Source organism: Pogona vitticeps, chromosome 3 (genome assembly GCF_051106095.1).
Source record: "Pogona vitticeps strain Pit_001003342236 chromosome 3, PviZW2.1, whole genome shotgun sequence".
NCBI classification, from domain to species: domain Eukaryota; kingdom Metazoa; phylum Chordata; class Lepidosauria; order Squamata; family Agamidae; genus Pogona; species Pogona vitticeps.
The window spans coordinates 188674026-188692535 of NC_135785.1; the positions used below are offsets into that span (position 1 = coordinate 188674026).

Genomic DNA, 18510 nt, shown 5'->3' on the forward strand with positions numbered 1-18510 from the left:
GGTTTCAATGCATTCCAATAGGGAAATGCTTTTCGCTAGACAATTATTTCGCTAAACAGCGATTTCAGTGGAACGGATTATCATCGTCTAGCGAGGCACCACTGTAGCGAAGAACAGCATGATATGTTCTTACTCTTTCATTCAGGGCTGTTCATATGTAAGCCATGACGTCTTCTTACTGATATGCATTCAGCCGTTTCCATGAGTCTGCTTTTCACTGAACATATTGAGCTCAAAACATACTTCAGCAAAACAAACACAAGAACAGGTAAATATATATGGTCTTTCCTTTTTCCTTTATTAGACCATTAAGAAAATAAAGCGGAAAACAAAAAATAAAGTGAGCTTGCAATGATAATTCATCTTCCTCAGTCTGTACTCAACTTCTCGTGCGTAGTTCCAAAACAATATGCTTTTATTCAAGTCCCAAAGTCTCATGGCCAGCCAGATTAGCTTCTTAGGTGGAAATAGTTGCAGTCTGCAAGGGGCCTGTGTGGTGGGGAAGGGTGTGGGTTCAAACCTCTCCTCCACCAGTATTTTGGAATTTATCACCCACTCTTAAACAAAGGGGAGCTAAGTATTCTGAACCCCTCTCATACTTCATCAAAGAAGGCAGAGTGCACATGCACATACCCACAAGCACACCCATGAGGGCTTCTCCACAATATCAGATTTTCTGTTATCAGATTTTCTCTGCAATAGGGTGTGGCCAGCACTTGTGTGAATGGGGAGTAAAGCTGGGCTGATGGGGCGTATGTCTGGCACTTTCCAAGACTGCTCTTCTTTTCAAGGAGAAACTGTGTTGAGATGGATCTTCAGAAATGGGCTAAAAGCCTACAAACACATATGCTGTGTAAAAATCATTAAGTCTTTAAGACACCAAAAGACTGTTGTTTTTGCTTCAACAAATTAAAATGGCTACCATCCCCTGCTGGAAATCTGCCATGGATACTTGAAATCATGGATATAATATATATTTTATTTATTTATTTATTTATTAAATTTATACCCCGCCCCTCTAGACCTTCATACAAGAAGGTGGGACAAAGGCCAGAAGTGGACACTCTTGTATGTTGTAATTAGCGCTGTAGTAAACGGCAGGTAAGTGAAACCCCAGATATCGGATATGAGGGTCCTAATGAACATGCATAGGAAGAATGCTAGTATGATTGGCAGATAGATAATAGAATATTGAATGCAGAACAGTGTGTTAATTGAGTGGCGTTGGGCAGGTGAGAGTTAATCAACGTGTTTTATTTAATCAATACATTTAGTCTATTTTAGGCAATCTGTCTGAGACAGCTATTTTAGAGTCAAGGGTCTGTGGAAGAATTTGGAATAGTCTTGTGATAGAGAGTTGAAAATAGTGATGTGTAGAAAGTCTGTGAAAGTACTGTACTTAGTTTGAATTTCAATATAAAGGTATATATTTAAATTTTTCAATCATTTTATCTTTTATCTCACAAACCCTGGAATCGATCTTTCCCTTCCTCCGACTTAACTCTGTTTCCTGAACAATACTCTTTTGTTTGTTCAGAACCAAACTCTCATGATTATTTAATTTTATGAGTAACTATAGAGATATTGAGCAGCCTATAGTAAAAAAAAATTGCATCCATATCATACAAGGCTATTCACTGAGGAGCTTAATATAAAATAGCTACCAGCTTGGGGCAAAGAAACTTTATACAAAATATGTGGTGGAGATTTCAGGGGTGCTTGTCCTTTTAGATGATGTCATCCAGGTGACAAAAAATTGTGGCTAGGTTAAAAGTGTAGGTGCCAGTGGCTACTTGGAGAGTGTGTAACCTGCCAGTGTGAAAATTAATGGGAAGGTTTCACAAACTAGAATTGAAAATACCACACTAAATGGACAAATGATCTGATTAATTAAGAGGCTGCTTCCTATCTTCCTGTATTCCTAGTATCTGTAGGTGGCATAATAATTGACAACAGAATTACTAGTCTGTTCAGACTGAGTGAAAAGGAGTATTCCTAAAACCGTGACACTTTATACAGATCATGGTACACAATGAGACGGAAAACTGCTCTTTTCAACCTTGTACCCTGCTGAGGGCAATGAAACCAGTAACAGTTGGTGGAAAAGGTGTGGCACACCTAACATCCTAGTGAGATCAAACAGCCCCTTTGCTCTTGGATTTCCTTTTCTCTGTTTTGATTCATAGCCTCTTTTTATGGAGTCGCTGATGCTTTGTCTTTAATTGTCATGTTTCTCTGGCAGATGTTTTGTTACTTCTTATCTTGCAGAATTATGGAAGAAAAGTAGCAGGATATTTGACCATCAAAATACTGCCCTTTCCGAATCTGCTGCCAGAGAACTCAGCCATTGGCATTTGACTGAAGAACAAAAAGGAACTAGAAGAAGCAGTCAAATCAGAGAAAGGAAAGAAGGCAGACTGCTTCGGCTAGAGAGAGAGGGATAAGAGTTCCTGAAAAAAGGTTCTTATGATGGAAGAAGTGGGAAATAATAGCACATTGGATCCTGACTGTTCTGTAGATCGACCTCCTTTCTCCAAAATAATATTGGAAAGTAAGTTTTTGTACACTCGATTTTTAACAACAGCAGTCTTTTGAGAAAAGATCCTACATTGAGTGTTAGCCTGGGCAGATCAAAAAGAAAAGTGTGTGTATATTTAAGGGAAGCCTTTTAATTGCAGTTTTTGAACTGACCTACTTTTTAGATGATACTTGAAATGTAGTAACCTTCTCTTGCCTTCCTGGGAGGCACATTGAGATTAGTGGTGAATGCACAGGGTTTGGAATGTCAAGTCTGAAAAATACTGTAGTTTGTTGGCATTACATGTTGGAAATAGGGAGATTAATTCACTGCTGTTAAAGTTTAAACTGAATTAATGCTATTTTAAACTGAAGATTTTAATCCATTGAATTAGTGTTTTAATTTGTTAATTAAATAGTAAATTCCAAAGTAAATAGTGTGGTTTATACAGAATGGTATGTAGGTTGTCAGTGCAACTACAGTAGTACATTTCTTATTGGGTCCTTTGAAAGTATTGTTTTTGTTACTTTTGAATTGCCTTCTTCGGTCTTTTTTTCTCCCCATATGGACTACAAATCTGATAATAAAATTGTTAGCTAGGGATGGTTTTTTTCACATAGGTGAAAAGTATTTGGTATTTGGTCTGTAGTGTAGTTGCATCCTAAAAGAATAATAGTGCCAAAATATAATTTAAATAACATTCCTGAGAAATTTAAAGGCTTTCTAAAGAACAGGTTTGTATTACTAAATTCAATTGACCACAATCCAGAATGGAATCCAGAGACATTATCAGGAAAAAAAATACAGAAGATTATTGCTGTAGTTGAAAGAATAGGAGAGCTTCAAGGAACAAATGACAGAACTCTTAAAATGTTTCACTGCCAGTCAGTACAAAGCAAAAGTAGAAAGTGATATAAAAAGTCAAACTACTAAATGCAATTCTTCAACAGCTTGTACCTATGATACAGACATATGACATAGAGGACTTTTCGTAGATGACTAATCATTGCCAAGAGGTAGGAAATGATGGAAAAAAAGAGGTCTTTTCCATAACATCCAAGAAATTAAAGGGAAATTTAAACCAAGATTAGGGATGCTGAAAGGTCAACAGGACAATATGTTGTCTGATCAAGATAAAATAAAGATGGAAATAATATACTGGAAAGCCAAACAAAAGAATAGCAAAGATGATAGATTCCTTCACAGGAGACTTTTTCATAAAAAATCCTACAATATTAGAAAGTGAAGTAAAATGTTTCTTCAAGGCTTCTAGAAGAAGGAAATCACCAGAAGTAGACTTGCTATCAATAGAACTATTTCAAGCTACCGGTGCTCAAAATTCTGACAGGAATGTAAGAAGAAAACAAACAATAGGCCACAGTATATATTCCAATCCAAACAAAAGCAGACACCAAGGACTGCAGTCACTGGACGATAACTGCACTAATTTCCCATGCAAGCAAAATGATGCTCAAATTTTACAATAGAGACTTTAACCATATATGTGCCAAATGTTCCAGCCAAGTTCAGAAAAAGAAGAAAAACTAGAGATCGTACTACAAACATATCTTGGCTACTAGAGGCTTACCTAAGAATGTCAAAAGAAAACCTACCTGTGCTTTACAGTAAACCATCTGCCTGATGTGACTGATTCACTGCCTAATGGTAAGGCCAGCCTTCCAGTTTTTGTTCTATAACAACAATTCCTCAGCTGTCTCCTTCCTAAAATACACTGGAGCTTTGCAACTAAAAGTGAGCCCTGCCGAAAGAAAAATAACTGGAATATACAGGTTTTGGGGCAAAACAACCACACTAGAACTAGCTAGAAACTCTGTGTTCTTTCCGAGTCTCTACCTTCTGTTGAAAACTCCAAAATCCACCTCCTTCACAATTCCTCTGCCTCTTTCCACCATTAGAAGGATGCCACCTTTTCCAAGCAGTGATGGGTACTTCATTCGCAACTACAAAGAGGTGTTCTGCTATAAGGAGAAATAATCTTTTAGTGTCTGAATACATGGCGTTTGTTCCACTGTTTGGTCCACTCCGGGGCCTGGCTAGTTTGCTCCTTTTACCAATGACCAGACAATGTAAGTGCAAGTGCCAACCAGCCTCACCCCAGAGCATTCCTACCTGCACCTTTCTGGCTCCCTGCCAGGGGCTACTTTTTGGGGGGTGCAGGTTGGATTGCTTGCTTTGGTTTGATTCCAGCATGTGTGATTGCTGGGATTGAACCAAACTGGCTAGCTAGCTGTCCCTTTGAAGAAGCCACTTAATTGGAAACAACCAGCTTTAATCATTTTGAAAAATTAGAAGCTTTCCCTTTACAGTATATTTTCCTTGTCATTCACCTTTGAAGGGGAAGAGAGGTAAAGATTAGTGTTTCTTTTCAGTAGTTGCTAACTGACACAGCAAATCAGTGCTGCTTTGTCAAGTCTTTAAAAAACCCTTTTAAAGTATGGCTGACAAGTTAGGAACAATTAAAAATAAATGCAAAACATCTCCCCCACCCTGCCTTCCAAAGGAGAGCCCAATGGAAGTTTAAAATTAAGTGGCTTTTCTTGAGAATTCTCACCTTTTAAAATGAAACAATTTCCTTTTAAAGTGAAAGAAGATCTTGGCTGTATTAAACAGGGTCCTTTGGGGTTCAGTATGATTTCCTATCCAATCTTAACTGACCTTAAGCAACCCTAGTTAGCCAGATCCTGCCTGCTTCAATTTGGCCATCTAGCCAAGCCCTTTGTATCTTTTGTTATGTTCCTTTCTGGACTATTAAGCGGCAGTCAGTTTATCCAAGGAATTATTTGCCAGGAGCTCTATGACTCTGGTAAATTAAACTGTAAGGCCCTTGACTATAAGTTAACTATATTCTTCATTTTATTTTATTTATTCTATTTAAAAAAGAAGGCAAAGTACATGTTAAACATATCTGTTTGTTTCTAAAATACCGAAGCCAATTCACACCTTTTTATCCCTTCAGGCCTTGGTTTAACAGGAATATTGCTCTTTGCCATGCTAACTTTAATGACATTGGCAGCCAACCTTGTGTTTGCTGAGGAGGTTTTCTACATCTACCGCAAAATCCCATCATCTAAAAGGTCGATTTTTATTTGGATAAATGCAGCTGCACCAGTAAGTGGAATAAATAAATGAAATGCAACACTGAAAGGCCTCATTTAGAGCAATTATTTCCAAAGATATAGCAGTTCACAGTAAAGGCACTCATGGGATGTATCTATTATGGCACTTCTGAGTTGTCCAGTTCTTTGGAAGGGAGTTTAGCTCAGTGGACTTGCACACATGTTTTGCTGCCAGAAGGTCTGAGGTTCAATTCCTGGCATCTCCCATTCAGTGATTCAAGTAGCATGAGATGTTAGGGACCTCTGAGTAGCAGCCTGGAAAACAGATGTCAGTAAGAGTAGACAATACAGAGCAATGTGGGCACGTAATCTGTCCTATTAACAACTTATACTTTTTCCTGAGTACTCAAGACTGCTTTAGCCTCACTGGTCTACAAGTCATTGTGCTCATTCTGTTGTCAGCTCATTATAACCTGAGCCCCAATCCTGTTTTTCCCCCAAACTGGAATATTCAAACCCTGCCCTCCAATCCCACATTAATTCCAGTGAGAGTTATGATGTAGGAAATTACTGTCTGGCTTGTGCCCATTCTCCTGTGGCTTCACATACGTTAACCATTTTACATCTAGTCTCATCAGAGGAAGCTTTTGTATAGTGTTGCTTGGTAAAGAAGCAGGGTGGTAGCGGAGTAAGGGAGGATCCTGCATCAGGCTGAACATGCAGCTTCTTTCATTCTTCTTTTGGGTCTTATTTAACAGAGAAACAAGACCTCAAGGCAGATGGACAGGTGGACAGCATATAGTGAATGCATGGAAAAGGTTACTCAGAAAAAAGAATTGTCTTGAAACGGGGGGGGGGAGATACAAGAAAAACAAAATATCCAGAGCAGTGGAATATTGGGGAGAAGAGGGGATATCGCAAGCCAATTAACAAGCTGTGACTGCCCCTCCTCCCCACAATTCTGTGAGACATGTCAGGTGTTTTATTGATTTTCCAAGCTAACTAGCAAGCGATGGCTCTCTTTTTCCCCATTTTATCTTCACGACAGCCCTGTGTGGTAGATCAAAGTAAGACAAAGTTGCACAGTGAATTTCACATTGAAGTGAGGATTTGAAGCCAGGTTTCCTGGGCTCAGCCCAACATTGTAACCACTGAATGTGGTACAGATCTCATTGAACTCTTGGTTCTCAGCCAAAGGAAGTGGATGGAAAGGTACTGAGGCAAACCTAATCTTGCCCATGGGATGAGTGGAGTAGAAAGAATATGTATCTAAAATGCTGGGAGGAATGGAAAATTTGGGGGAGGCAGTTGAGGGAATCTAGCTGAGATGCAGAGAGAAACAACAATTTTGAGAGGAAGGGAAGCCAAAATAAATGAATGAAGAGCTCAGGATTGAACGACTGCACAACAGATTAGAAATGGGGGAGGAGATAATAAGGGACTGTTCTCAGTTTGGCATTAATAGTCAGAACTAATGAATAAGCAGGGAAAGCCAAGTGGCAGCTAGGCATTGTAGAATGGCCTCGATGGGATTTGGTCAAGCAAGAAAGAGATTTAAAATGGAAAGTTCCCTCATAATGAGGGAAGCTACACAACAGCACACTCACAGATAGGTCTTGGATGGTACCTGGAAGGTATATGGGAAGGGAGAGGGAGAGACCACAAAAAAGGGGTGTAAGCTAAAGAGTTCATACAGAGCAACAACTTGCCAGGATTATGCGGAAAGCATAATGCATTGATCGCAATAGTGCAGAGTTTCAACAATAAAATGCATTTGTTTTAAAATGGCATGATGCCAGCTGGAGAGTGTGGAGAATCCTCTCTCTGGACACCTTCAATGACTTTCCAATATAGTTTCCCACTTATCTTAAAGAGTTCTAAAATCGATACAAATTATAATTTTAATAATTTAAAATTTAAAAAATTCTGAGAATGCCAAGGGCATAAAGGAGGAGACATTCCAATATCCCAATTTTAGAAAGACACTTTCCTATGTCTTATGCTTTTTCTATGGCTCTGATCAAAGTAAAAAAAATTGATCCAAGTTTAGAATCAAGGCAGTGTAATTTAATCCAGTAGATAATGGATTTCATCCACTACAATTCCAACAGTCTGTTTTATCTCTTGCCATTTTACTACCTCTCTCTCTCCCCCCTCCCCCTCTCCAGGTGATAGCGACTACATCATGTATTGGGATGTGGATTCCTCGCTCCACAATGTTCACAGATTTTACTGCAGCAGTGTAAGTCTTCTTCCTCTGTTCTTAAAGCCTTTCTGAAGGCAGGGCTGCTTCAATTCTATAATTCATTAACATTAAGCAAATGTATAGTTATTTTGCAGATGGAAGATCTTGTTCTTGTTCCAGAGAAACACATTCTCTTATCAGGTCATGCTTTATGAGAAGAATAACTCAATCTTTGTTGCTAGCGGAGAAACTGCCAACTAGATAAAAGAACTGTACTGTATGTCAGTGGCAAGTGTGTGTGTGTGTGTGCATGACAGAGTTATATTTTTTTTAGTTTATATTAAAAGCCCTCAGATTCCTTTGGCTGACAATTGAATTGAAGCAATACAGCAACAGAGCTCATCTACACCAGGAACTTGTGGGTTACAGTTTAGCAGAAAACATGTACAGTGGTGCCCCATATAGCGAGGTTAATCCGTTCCGGATTAACCTTCGCTATACGAAAACATCGCTGTGCGGGTAAGTAAAACCTATTGGAACGCATTAAACTTAGTTTAATGCGTTCCAATAAGTGTGCAAACTTACCCCTCCAGCGATGTTTTCGCGTCCGGCGGCCATTTTGGAGCCAAAATGGCTGCCGGAGCCCCAATCGTCGCAAAGCGAGTGCGGCGATTGGGGCTGATCCGTATAGCGATCCCCAAAAAGGGATCGCTATACGGATTTTTCGTTAAACGGTGCACTCGTTAAGCGAGGCACCACTGTATAAGAAACTAGGGAAACTTCCCCAGTAAATGTGATCCTCTTGTGTGTCAAGAAGGACATTGTAATTCTGTCTTCTTGCCTCCAAAGAGCAGGACATTATGTCTATGATGCCTTCTTTACCAAACAAACAAACAAACAAACAAACAAACAAACAAACAAACAAATAAATAAATAAATAAATAAATAAAAATTTAAATTTAAATTTAAATTTAAATTTAAATTTAAATTTAAATTTAAATAATAATAATAATAATAATAATAATAATAATAATAATAATAATAATAATAATAATAATAATAATAATAATAATAATAATAATAATAATAATAATAATAATAATAATAATAATAATAATAATAATAGAGAAAACGTTTGAGGAGATAATGGGAAGCTTCCAGGAAGATCCTGTAAGATTGGATGGCTGAAGTGCTGGACATTTAATTTCCCCCACTTCACCTTCTCTACACTTACACTTGTAAACCCTGCCTTCTCCAGTGGGTGCCCACTCAGAGGCAGCGCCCCAGCTTCCTTGCCCCACCTCCTCTGGGCACTCCGAGTGGGCACCCTCCAGAGGAGGTGGAGCTGGGAATCACCGAAATCCTCTTCAGCCAAGAAACGAGCCAGCATGAACGGCCAAATTGGTTTGTGTCCATCTCTCATTCTGACCCAAAACATTTTCTCTGATCCTTTCTCAATGGTGCAATGCAGAAATCTTTTTTTAAACTGCTGAAAATAAGTAAATCAGCATTGAAACAATCCCCCACATTGGAGCTCTTTCAGCATCTGTTGCTATTGTCTTTGGTTGCATGTAAAATGAAAAACCTAAATATACATTGTATCTGGGAAGTACTGGAGGATCACTTCTGGAAATGTCTGCAAGATGTTTCAATGGATCATTATTTGTTCTCTGTTAATGAAAAGTCAGTTGTACTTCACTTATATTAATGCTACTGTTCACCATTGCCTCTTTGATTTTTTCAAATAAACTCTGGGTTTGACTGAAATGAATCTACTGTACTAACATGGTCAATTACTTACTGCTAAGACAGATTTTTAAGTAATGGGATTTAGTTATGACTGATTTTATGAACATCCTAAGTATATTAGGATCCTTAATATTTGATTTTTGTAACTAAGAGGTTGCAAAGACATTTGGCTATGTGAAATAAAGACAGGGCCCAGACAAATATTATGACTTACAAAGCAGAACCAGGTTATTTTTCAGCTCTCACACGGCCCCATACAGGTGCTCTTGTATGGTAAAGCTCACTACAAGCTGTCTAATCTGATGCCAGGAGATATTCCTGTGCTAAATAGAAGTTTGACCTTTGTAGTCCAGACACTTTATTAAAACTCTCAATCATGCAGAAAATCTATGATCACCTATTTTTTCCCCCAAAAGGTCAGCTTAAAAGCAGTTGCAGGGAATGTGAACTAAATTAGTACAATGGCATTGATGGAAGGGGTGTTTTAAGTCATTCTCTCCCACTCATTTTCTCAAACAAAACCTCATCCTGAGATCTGTTATTAGTTCCATGAGGGTAGGGAATGGTAAACTGCAAATAATAATAGTACCTGATCTGTCTCCCTGCCATCACCCAGGTAGAGCTACTAGCAACCTGCAGGTGACAAACTGATCAGCAGGAAGGCCAAGGAGAGAAAAAAGAATTAAATAAACACATTCCCCTGCTACTCCTATAACAATATGCTGAATCAGTTCAGAGACCTCTGCAGATTCTTTATTCTTCTTCTTGTTTAATTTTGAGATTTCTAGTTGCAGTGGGTTAAACTGAAGGGTGGGAAGTGCCATGGCTGTTCCTTATATAATTTAAGGACTAGTTCCATCTTTTTTCTTGAGCTCTCCTGAGGTTCCAAAGCAGAGATATTGAAAGATTTTTACTGGATGAGGTCAATAAACTCCAAACCACCCCCATTGCTGGTGGCAAACACGAATCATCCATCCATCCATCCATCCATCCATCCATCCATCCATCCATCCATCCATCCATCCATCCATCCATCCATTTATTTGCCCCTCTTTAAATTTAAAAAATTTATACCATGTTTTAACATTTTAACATACGGTTCTCTTGTTTTGGCTAGTTTTTTTGCAATAGTTATCCACAAGTTCCTGCTCATGATGATTAAAGAGTGTGGAGGTCAAAAACTATTCCTCAGACGTTTTGAGAATGACTACTTCAAGATAAGCACAGGGCCTTGCTGTTGCTACTGCCTCTGCCTTCCACATATACGTATCAACAAGTGAGTTTCCCTTTAAAATCAACCAGTTCAAGGGGCTACATGAGAGAAATCAGAGGTTAATCTGTTTACCTAGACATGTTGAGTCACAGGAGTCAAGTCATAGGAAACTGAGACTGGCAATGCAAATTTCTCACACTACCTCCTGAAAAAAATAGGATAAAATCCTGTTGCATAGTTATGCTGGTGGACTGGTGTGCAGTGAGGAACCCAAACAAGAATATGTTGATTAAGGGGAATTTGAGTGCTGCCATTTCCCTTCCATTGGCATAACTATACAACAGCATTTTTGTTGTTATACATGAAACAAATAGGCCAACATTGCTGTGCTGAGCCAGTGTGCCCTGGTGCCCATTGGGAGTGGGGAGGAAATGGATGCCCAGGCATTAATGCTACAACACACAATAAAATGAAATGTTGCCCTCTGTCAGCCCTGTTCACCCTGAGATTTGTAGCACTGCTTGGAGACACAGGGAAGGCTAGCAGTTTCCTGAGAGTGCAGCCAGCACTGTGAGATCTGTCAGTCTTAGTTATGCATGCTGAATGTCCCAGTGTGGCAAATATTAGACTCTAATGTTTACATTAATTTCCTAAAGCTTTCTACAAACAGTGGATCTATCTTATACACACTACATCCCTGTGGCACATCCTACCATTTTCCAAGTGCACCTGCTTGTTGTTTAATTTTGAGATTTCTATGTAAAGAAGGCAAGCCTGTGGAAAGAAATGCTTGGATTAAGTGACTGATTCCTAATTCAAGATCTTCTCTGTGTTTGCCAAACCCTGCATGTCACTTGGAAATCAAAGCAGAACATTGTATCTGGAAAGGGATTGCGATAATCAAGGTGTTATTTTAGAGAAAGGGAAGGTTCTAAATTTAGCTCAGTGTCTTTCAATTTAATTTATCAGGCAAAACAAAACAAAAATAAAAAATAAAGAAGACAAAAACATTGTGGCACCTTAAAGACCAACTGCTGTATTTTAATGCTTGAATTTAACCTTCCAGAGCAGAGGGGGATTGTGGCATGAGAAATCTTGTGTACTGTGCTGTCTCAATATAGTCTGTGATGCTTATACTGTTATGTCTCCTCCAAATACTTCCCAATTTGCATATCATGTCTTTGGGTCAAATTGTGAGCCTGATAACAGGTAAAACACTAACTAATTTGCATTGTGTATGTTTTTCCATATATAGTTTTATGTGGTCTTAAATTGTTACAAATATTTTATGCAGTTTTCATTTTTTAAAGCCTGTAGATACATTTTGAATGGTTTTCAGCTGTTTTAACAGAGCCACAAAGAACAACTAACTATCAGGGCAAGCAGTGCATAATGTGCTTGCAAATCAACTTTACAATTCATGGCATGGAAATAACATGAGAAGTAGAGCACCAAACACCTTGCCAGTATCTTCCCTACCAGTATCTATCCACTGGGAATGAGTTGCACTGTCAGAACTACACAAACAAATCAAAAACATTTTGGTTATCCAAGGCCTCAGTAGACAAGCTCCAATAAGGGAGACCTGGTCTAGCACCACCTTGTTTGACTAGCCACTCTTCTGTGTCCAGGCCAGAGGCCATATCTATAAAGCCTTGGGTAGACTTGTGCTGGCTGCCCCAGTAGGGCCTTTCCTGTTCCCTAGTGGCCTGGTCTAGCAGTGGCATGGGCTACAGAAAACCAGCCATCTGGGCCAAAGACCTGGTCTACCACTGCCATTTCCTGTGGTGCTAGACCAGGCTGCTGGGGCAATCATGGAAGTCTGGGGGAAGGGTCATGCCTTCTAAATGGGATGCTCTGGGTTGCCCTACCCTTCTTATCTCCCTGCATTTTAAACTTCTTTTGGTGTATTACACCCTGAGATAACATCATATTAGCATGGTATATACATTTTGTCAATAAAGAAAGATTTTTGTAGCAAGGCTGGCTAGATAAGGTCCCAGGAGGAGATTGGGAGATGGTCCCCACTGTGGCTGCCAGGAGAAGAGCTGGCTTGGGCAAATTCCCAGGATGTCCCAGGAGAAGGGAATGATCAACCAATTCTGAGTACCCTATATGTAGAAAATCCTAGGACTGGGGGAAGTTGCTGTAAGTCAGAATGGAGGTAATAACAAGTAATCATTATTATATTCACGATAAGTCAAGAATCTGTCTTTTTCCGGGTCAGACTATTTTTTAATATCAAGCCTAATGTTTTTATCCATCCCAACTGGCACTAGCTCTCCAAAGACTCAGGCAGTTGTATTTCATATCATTTTGTATCTGATATTTTTATGGGAATTGCCAAAGATTGAACCTGAGACCATCAATATGCTATGTATGTTCTCTACCATGGCACTGTGGGTCCCTTTCAGTTTAGCCTTTACATTGTGAAAAGAGCATGGGAGGAAACACCCAAACATACCCTTTTGTAGCACTATTACCTCCTCCACAGCCCTGTTTTGAAATCAAAATGTAAGCAAATTCATGGAAGATGCAGTCACACATCTTTCAGTGCCTTGACTCTTCTGGCCCTCACAGAGTAGAGAAGTTACAGAAGCATGGTGTTATGGTGCTGTCAGCAGCTTGCTATATTCTTGATTTTGAACAGTTCTTTAGTTTCCTTCAGACAGCAAGGTAAGGTAATCTGCCGGCTCATTTGTACACTCGTTTGTACTGTTTATAGTTCTGTAATTATTTGCAGGAGTAAAATTGCCACTATAATTATATCATTATAATGCAATTATGGCTGTATTAATTGAGCAATTATATTAAGCCAAAGTTCATTAATATAGCACAGAGTACATTAAATAGCAGCTTGCCTTCATTAACAAGAGCGTCTGCAGTGCAATGCAAAGGATGTTGGAGATCTAAATAAAGAGCGGAAACGAAAACGTAAGTGTGAGTGCTGAGCAGGTTGCTACAACAGGGCACAGGGTACAGAGATTTTCAGGGAGGTGCTGGTGAGTGAAGATGGTAGACAGTAGACCTCTTCTCATTCAGTACTGTTAAAAACTACTGTAAACCTTCTGGATTGGAAGAAACAGGGCACAGAGACTATTGATCACATTGTAAAATGCTGGTTGTTTCATACACACTCACTTAACAGTATCAGTTCTCATGCACCCAAACTGACTGAGTTGACCTCTAAGGCAGGGGTCTCCCAACTATGGCCTATGGGCCACATCTGGCCTGCCTTGCTATTTTACCCAGACTGTTCTGTTCAGCCCGGGAGCACATGTGCGCAGGCGGGTGGGCGGGTGAATGGGCATGGTGAGCATCCATGTTTGTGGGGGTGAGTGGGGGTGTGCATGCGTGCAGCCACGCATACGCCCACACGCACGTTCCTGTTCCTTCGGCCCTCAAAAATCTTAAAAATATCTGGTGTGGCCCTCACTGTCAAAATTTGCTCTAGGGCATCAAGATATATCAAGATATACCAGATTTGCCATTCTATCCACTATACCGTACTGGCTGTCAGAAGAAGTACATGCTGACAAGTTGAGTCTGATTTATGGTGACTTTTTCCAGAGTTTCTTAGGTAGAGAAGATTTAGAAGTGGGTCACCATTCCCTTCTTCTAGGGGGCACTCTAGGAGTGTGCAGCTTGTCCAAGATTGGCCCTTCTCCTGCAAAGTATAATGGGGAATCAAACACCCAAACCCTTTTACAGCCAGTTGGCTTGACATGCATAGAAATATCAGAAGGATTTTAGCCACTACTTTTTTAGCCATTAAAAACTAAAAATTTATTTAGCAGATTAATTGAGGATAAGATAATGAATTAAATTCTACCCTCTCCAGCATTAACAAATTAATTTCCCCAGTTCTAACTGCCAACATACACAGATGAGTTTTTAAGCCTGATATTCCAGGTTTGGAAGAAATGGGGTATATAGTATGTGCAATCTGCAAAGCCCCAACTGCTATCAAAAGCAGCTGCCCGAGCTTAAATGCCTCATTTTGAGCAAAGCATTTTGGTCAATGAGGTCATTAAAAGACAGCTAGACATAAGTTGGCATTAAGGTAGACTGATCATTGTGGCCAGCAGACCACCAGCCTCCCCCCCGTCTGGTGTTCTGCCCTTCCTGGAGATCCAAAGCCATGGACATTTGTTTCTTCTCCACCCTACATGAAATGTTTCTCAATTTTATAGCTATTTCAGCTCCCCTGCTTACTTTGGGCACTTGAAGTACCATTTGTGGATCATGTTTGATCTTCAGAAAAGGAGTGTGTGTGACCCACAGACCGTTTACATGACCTGCTTCTGTATTAATGATGGAATGAGGGAGCACTCATGCTCATAAAGAGAGCCTGTGTATACTGCTCCATGACTGACTTACACATTTCCCTACCTTGTTTAGGCTGAGTAGATCTTTAGAAAACACATCAGTCAAAATGCTAGACAATAACTTTACTGCCTTACTAAGAACAGTACAATAATGGATACTTCTGGCTGAATTTCCACACCATGTGTAAATTCAGTTAATTATGGTGTACCCATTCTACATGCACAAAATTTGACTCAGCATATTTCAAGAAATTGCATATTATGCTTTGTAATTTCCATCCCCTTTCTACTGCTATGGCAAAATCTCTATAGATGTCAGTAATTCAAGATGGTTACCTCAGCTTTTGACAAATTTTTAAATAGGGGTTTATAATCAACCTCCACTTGGTCCATTTGACAGGCGAACCCTCTTTTTACTGAAGCTGGGGACCTTCCAATTTGCTTTCCTCCGCCCTGTGCTAATGTTTCTGTCAATAGTGCTTTGGACAAATGGAAACTACAATCTTTCTGATGTAAGTGAACATTTGACATACTTACCAAACATCAACAGAGCATAATAGCAAAGATCTGAGTAGTCAACAGCTTTAAACTAAACATGACAATTAGAATGTAATCATAAATCACCATTGGCTTGGAAAACAAAGGCATTAGACACTCTTAAGTAAGCATTTCAGCTCTGTATAACTTAATCATCATACTGGATGCAAAGCTAGTTAAATTCCAGCCAACATCCCCACTTTCCTTTCTTCCTCTGGTCCTCCTTCTGCCAATCCTTTCTTCCTCTGGTCCCACTTCTGCTGATCCTTTTACAGTTGTTGCTTTCTCGTTTAAAACTTCAGACTACTACATTTCTTAAATAGTTTTTAAAATGTTCTTAACAGTCTAAAAGTACACAGCATCGAAATTCAGAATAGGAATTTTGCAAAACACATCACAATTCACATGTCAAAATGATTCCATAACAGGGATCACCACCTTCCTCTTCCCATCCATACTCTATTCCCTTATTTCCACCTAATCTCTAGTCACATATGGTTTTAAACTATGGTATGCTAATCTTTTAAAGTCCACTTTCAGACCAGTCAATTAAGCAGTCACCAGTACTAAGCTTTTGCTTCAGAACAAAAGGTTCTGAAGCTTACTGTGTTTGACAGCATTCAGGACTAGCACCTGATCCATCACATTAAAATGACAGTTGTACAGCCGACTCAAAAGAAGATCTAGAAACGCTCACACTTAAGGTGCCACAATATTTTGTCTCCCCATTACCCCCTTTTAATTTTGCCAACATACTGAAACAGACTAACACAGCTGCTTCTTTGGCATCTTCACATAGAGCTTGACAAGAGAGACTGCTAAGAATTACTTAGATTTAAAAGAATATATATATATATATGTATCCCCATGTGAATGACAGTTGTCTGAAAGCAGAAGACAATATGTAACAGGCTGCAATCTGTGTATCTATTTAACTTCCGTTTCAGTTATCTCTCACTGGAGCTGCCATATGGATTAACTGCTTCATTGCAGTCCTTACAATCATTGCCCTGTGGCCAGTTGGAATTATGTTTCAACAAGTTCGGGCTCTCCTTAACTGCAAGAAGATTATTCCTAAATTTGCACTTTATCAGGTGAGAAAATCAAGACTTCACTGTGGAAAAGAGGAGTCAGAGGGCGCCAGTAGGTCCATCAGTAGAATGGGCATTGCTCATTTACTCTTCTCTTGCACATACACATACAAATTTCCTATGGAAGGGTGGACAAGTTCCTGGAACAATGTTTGGGAGCAGATTTGAGGTACTCTCTGGGTTACGTTTTGTGGGACAAGTGCACAAAAAGAAATTTAGCTACTTCCATGGTGTTAGATAAAGCCCATTGATTAGAAGATTCCCCCACCACCACCTTTTAAGACCTTAATTAAGTAAAAAAATGTTTCTTAAATGATGGGGTGGCAACAGAGCATGGAATGTTCACAGTCTATGAAATCTTTACTAAATATAGCACATTGGGGGGGGGGTTTCCTTTTCATTGACATGACAAAAGTTTTGTGGGGTATGGTATGTCTTGTGGCAATATAATGTTCACATTCAAGGGTGAGCCTCTAAAGCAGGGGTCGTCAATCCCGGGTCTGTGGCCCGGTGCTGCGAGTGTGTGAGTGCGACACCCCCCCCGCAGGTGTGACACGCCCCCCTGCACATGGAACTTGCTCCTCCCAACCGGTCTGCAGCCCCAAAAGGTTGGGGACCACTGCTCTAAAGGATATGATATATGTTAGCCACAACAAGATTCTTAAATTATTTTAGTAGATTCTTAAATTTTTTTAGTAGTAAATAAGTTATTTTATGCAAGTTGTTATTATTTATTTATTCATTGATCCACTCCCCACATAATATTGGCTTTGGGCTAACAGTGCAGTCCTAAGCACATCTACTCAGAAATAACTCTTATTGAGTTCAATGGGGTACACACCCAAATAAGTACATATAGGGCAGCCTCTCCTAAAGTGGAACCCTCCAGCTGTAACAGAGTATAACAGCAATCATTCTTGGCCTTTGGCCATGCTGGCTGGCAGTTATCATCACTGCTGTGATCTAGACCAGTGGTTCCCAACCGTGAATTTCCAGATGTTCTTGGGCTACAGCTCCCAGAAATATTGGACAATACAGCTAGTGCTGAAGGCTTCTGGGGGTAGTTCAAGAACATGTGGGGGCCCAAGGTTAGGAGCCACTGGTCAAGAGGATACCAAACTCAGTAATTATGATGTTAGATAACCCTATAAATCAGATGGATCTTGTTCTTATTAAAAATAATGGGATGTAAATATATCCTGACTATCTTTTTGCCCTTTCTCAGGGGATCATGATGTTCACTAGTTCGTTGTTGTTACATGCCATCACGTTGCCTCTAATTTATGGTGACATTATGAATGAGTGATCTCCAAAACGCCCTGTCCTCAACTGCCCTGCTCAGCTCTTGCAAACTCAAGTCTGTGGCATCCTTTATGGAGTCAATCCATCTCTTATAGTTTAGGCATGATTTGCTCTAGAACCCACTTGATCATCTTTCTGTCAGTCCAAGGTAGCCACAAAGCTCTCCTCTAGCACCATATTGTAAACAAATTAATTCTTTACATGTCAGCTTTCTTTATTGTCCACTAGTTTAGGCAACTTTAAAAGAGGATTGGATAACGTTATGAATTGCTACTAGTGATTATAGAAATTTATTTTCTCCAGTGGTGTGGCCATATACAGGTCCCTAGCAAGCTTGAGCAGGAGGACGATATCCCCTTCATCTCCTGTTTGTGGGGATTCTCATAGCAACTGATTGGTCTCTGTGGGAACTGAATGCTCAACAGTATATGCCATTGATATAATCATCCAACACAGTGTTGCTTCTACTTTATTTATTTATTTATTTATCTAACTTATATGCCACCCACA

The 18510-nt window shown here is 39.6% G+C and overlaps 1 protein-coding gene across 1 annotated transcript in view; it reads left to right on the forward strand.

Annotated features, from left to right (window-relative positions):
* Positions 1-204: 204 nt before the first annotated feature.
* Positions 205-18510, forward strand: part of LOC110076753 (organic solute transporter subunit alpha) — a 31255-nt gene continuing 12949 nt past the window's right edge. Inside the window, exons 1-6 of the mRNA XM_020789209.3 lie at positions 205-2551; positions 5496-5647; positions 7764-7837; positions 10647-10805; positions 15471-15582; positions 16555-16701. Coding sequence (XP_020644868.3) covers positions 2467-2551; positions 5496-5647; positions 7764-7837; positions 10647-10805; positions 15471-15582; positions 16555-16701 — 729 coding nt within the window. The 5' untranslated portion in view covers positions 205-2466. The remainder of the gene's footprint in view (positions 2552-5495; positions 5648-7763; positions 7838-10646; positions 10806-15470; positions 15583-16554; positions 16702-18510) is intronic.